The following is a 4324-nucleotide window of genomic DNA, read 5'->3' on the forward strand; positions in this document are numbered from 1 at the left end:
CAGTTCAATAAACAAGAAGTTAATATTAAGTGACTTATATTGTCTGACAACAACACAATTGCCTTATTTTGCTCTACTTCGTCAACGAAAATAGTTTTTTTTTTAAGTAACAGCTGAGCCGCTGCGCATCTCCATTCAAACACAGTGGTGTTTCGTTTATGAATGAACTGCGTTTTTAAACGAATCTAGTGAGTCAATGATTCATGATTACCCATTCATAAAGACAGTCACGTACTTCGTTCGTGAATGAATCAGCCGTTCGAACGAATCAATTGAATGAATGATTCAGTGATAAAATCAGTAACTTGCCGCCACCTAATGGAAACGTCTGAAAATACACATACAAGCCACTTGTGTGTTCTTCTGTAGCACAAATTTATTTCTTAAATACTGATTCACTTGATTGGTAACTTATTCTTATTCTACTTTTTATTCTACTTGTTTTTATTCTGTTGTTTTCATTAGAAATGTTAAAAAGCTTATAAATATATTTTTTTGAATTTGACATAAAAGATGACATACTTTTAATAAAGTTAGAAAAATGCCATTACAAAGGTAAAAACTAAATTCCCTGTAAATCACTTCAAGGAGTCAAATATCACCTCGTAATGGGAAGGTTAATTTTTTATCAGAATTTTTGATTACTGATTAGAAGGTGCTCCTAAATTTTTGACTGTGCTCCTAAATTTTTTAAATTAGGAGCACAAGCGCTCCTAAAAAGAAAAGTAAGCGTAGAGCCCCTGAGTAAGGGAGAGGAGATGGACCGCTTGTAGAAAAATGATTAGGAGAAATTGGCTGTTGTAATGGAAGTCCTGCCTTTCAGTTTAAACAGCCAGTTGCCTTTTTCATAGATGTAAATTACTGTAGAACTTGCAAGTGCATGAATAGGAAATAGCTCAAACTTGTCATCATTGACGAGAAATAAATTAAATATAAATATTAGATGAAAAAAAGATAACTGAAATAAAATGTGTTTTAGATGAAGTACTAAAATAACAATCTAAATCTGAAAAAATAAATACTAATATACAAAAATAATTAAAAATGATGAAAACGCATAGCAAATTTACTTAAACTAAAATTAAAATTAAAACTGAAAATATACTAAATATACTAAAAATATACTAAAATACTTTAGTATATATAATAGTATCTTAAAACAACACTTTTCACAATATGGACTGAATACTAAATCATGATGTTGCTTTTCATCTTCCAGTTAATTAAATAAATAATAAATTGTTTGATAATAAATAAAAAAATATATTAATTTGATTTTACTAAATACATTTAATAAAATAAATAAATACATAATTAAATAGCACATCTAACCTGGGTTATTATTAACTAAAACTAAAACCATTAAATCGTATATTATTTATATATTAAACTGATTTCAGCTAGTTATAAAAGTTAAAGTACAAAAATATCTAAAACTTAAAAACTATGTAGATATATTTTTTAAAAACTTAAAAAAATGACAAAAACTAAATTACTAAAACTTTAACTAAACTGTCAATGTCAAAATATTAACAAAAACTATAATAGTAATGATATTAAAATAACACTGCATTTAACAATACAGTACTTTAATTTATTTTACGTTTGTTTGTTTCATTTAGCGAGTAGCATTCTATTAACATCTTCCAGTTAATAAAACAATAATGAAAATAATAAGTGGCATCCAGTTAATACAAAATTATATATATATATACATGAAGAGTTCAATCATGTTTTTTTTTATTTTTTATTGCGCATTCCAAGTAATATCAATCAAACTGCAGTTGGGTTGTTTTGATTAAGTAATAATAACTAATAACTATACAGGTAATTTACAAAAATAAAGTTCATTGAAAGTATTTTTTTTTTACATATTAAAAGTTTGTTTTATAGCAAAAGCAGATAACTCCACATTTCATGTTGTAGAGTTTAAAAAAACACTGGTTTAATCTTTGTAATCTCCTCAGATGATAATGTAGACGCCTGACAAACGTTGTTGTTGTTGTGATCATAAACTGTATGGATGTGATTACACGCAATACACGGAGCTTTTCCCTCATCGTTGTAACGCACTGCTTTTGCAAGCTTCCGTGAAAACCTTTCAGCATTTATTTTCCTTTTTCACCCTGAAGAAGATATCACAGGTTCATCAAGTTCGTCGAAATGATCCTCGATCACTTTTAGTCAGCTTAGATGAAACTCCTCTCAGCTAGCACGTCTTTTCAAAGTGAAAGTAGCCTTGTCACCTGACCTGAATGCAGCGCGCTGATTCGCTGAAATGGATTTATCTTTAGGGTTTAGATCGCGCTATATGTGGAGAATAATGCACTGCATTTAGCGTTTATCGGTTGGCGTTTATCGGTTTTTGCAAATGAGCTCTTCATATATATATATATATATATATATCATCAAAGACAAATGTGATTGGTCCACCCTAAAGTGTCATGTGACAATTATATCTATGTGCTTTAGCAGCGAGCTGGATGATAATTTACATCTGAACAATGACACTGAGAAACATTAATAGGCACTGCATTGATTGAGTTGAGTGTTTCATGATCATGTCTCTGTGTTTGTGTCTCTGCAGCAGCTGGATCCTCCTCAGAGAGATCAGCTGATCGGTGCCTTGAGTTCAGTCACTCAGCAGTTACGCAGACTCACAGACATCAGCTGGCTCAGTCAGCTCATCGACCCGGCCGACGACGAGGTGCGTGACATCCAGCTGTTTTTGGGATGTTTTGGTGAGTGTGTTCCAGTCTAACGTGTGTTTGCGCGCAGGGTCAGCTGTCTGATTTCTCCAAGCGCAGTCGTAGCGCTAAATTCCGCCTCGTGCCCAAATTCAAGAAAGACAAAAACAACAAAAACAAGGAGACGTGCGCCGCCCTCAACATGCCAGGTATGACCTGACCTTTGACCTCTGACCTCTGACCTCGTGCATGAGTGTAACACACGCGTGTGCTGTGTGAGCAGTGAATACGTGGGGTGTGGATGAAGTGGCCGTCTGGCTGGAGATGCTCTGTCTGGCTGAGTATAAGGATATCTTCATCAGACATGATATCAGAGGACCAGAGCTGCTTCAGCTGGAGAGGAGAGACCTGAAGGTATTAGCGCTCAACCTCTGGCAAATACCATGAAAGATGCACACGTTTAGATGCATGTCTTGGATTGTGATCCAGGAGTTTTCCAAGGAGGCTGCAAGGGGTTCGTGGAAAACAGCCTACAGAATAACAGTGTAAAAAATGTCTAAATACTAAAGATAAGATTAAACTTTTTAAATTTGATTAATAATATTTGATATAAATAGCAAACAAGCAAATACATAAATTTAATTTACGATAAAAAGATAAATAAATAATTGATTAAAATAACAATTGTGGTTTAAATAAACAATAAATAAATTTGGTTTAAAATAAAAAAATAAATAATTGGTTAAAATAATATATAAATGAATACAATTTGTTTTAAATAGACAAGAATTACATTTGAATTAAAAAGTATTAATTTGATTTAAATAACGAAATTGATTAAAATAAATAAATAAATTTTTTTTAAAAACTAATAAATACATTTGAGTAAAATAAAAAAGAAATAATTGATTATAATAAATAAGATTTGTTAAAATAAAATGTTTTTTTGTTAAAACATTTTAAATAAATTTTAAATATTAATTTGATTTAAATAAAGAAAGTGATTAAAACAAGTAAATAAAATTAGATTTAAGTAAATAACATCTAAACAGGGTTATTATAATTAACTAAAACTGAAAAGAAGAAAATTCATTACTTGAAATAAAATAAGCATTAACTGAAATAAAGTAAAAAAAAAGTAAAAGCTGACATAGTATTTTGTGTTTGGTTTAAATTGAAGTACTAAAATAACAAACTAAATAAACTAAAACCTAAAACTCTAGACAAAAACTAATAAAAAAGACAAAAACACACAATAGAACTCTTGAACTAAAATTAAAGTGAAAACAGAAAATATAAAATAAAATCTAATTTAAAATATGAACAAAAACTGTAGTTGTAAATGAATAACACTGCATTTAACAGTATAATACTGTAGTGAGTAAAAAATAATGATGAAACATAATAGACACTTGTATTGGTGTTTTTTCACAGTATTAATGAGGTCTTTACACATGAAAAGATATAACTGCCTTTTAAATTTTAGTATGGGGTCCCTGGCACGAGGATGATCATATTTGATCTGTATACTATGTTGTGTACAGAGCGAAGTGTGTACTATTTGAGTCAAGAACTACAGACTTAAAGCATCTTGTGTGTGTGTGTGTGTGTGTGTCTGTGTGTCTGTGTCTGTGTCT

At 30.4% G+C, this 4324-nt stretch overlaps 1 protein-coding gene across 1 annotated transcript in view; it reads left to right on the top strand.

Moving 5' to 3' along the window:
- LOC107689597 (diacylglycerol kinase delta-like) overlaps positions 1–4324 on the top strand; it is a 29585-nt gene that overhangs the window by 24043 nt on the left and 1218 nt on the right. Inside the window, exons 24-26 of the mRNA XM_016487643.1 lie at positions 2588–2707; positions 2779–2896; positions 2971–3101. Of these exons, the coding sequence (XP_016343129.1) occupies positions 2588–2707; positions 2779–2896; positions 2971–3101 (369 nt within the window). The remainder of the gene's footprint in view (positions 1–2587; positions 2708–2778; positions 2897–2970; positions 3102–4324) is intronic.

The sequence above is a fragment of the Sinocyclocheilus anshuiensis genome, unplaced genomic scaffold (assembly GCF_001515605.1).
Source record: "Sinocyclocheilus anshuiensis isolate Anshui unplaced genomic scaffold, SAMN03320099.WGS_v1.1 scaffold906, whole genome shotgun sequence".
NCBI classification, from domain to species: domain Eukaryota; kingdom Metazoa; phylum Chordata; class Actinopteri; order Cypriniformes; family Cyprinidae; genus Sinocyclocheilus; species Sinocyclocheilus anshuiensis.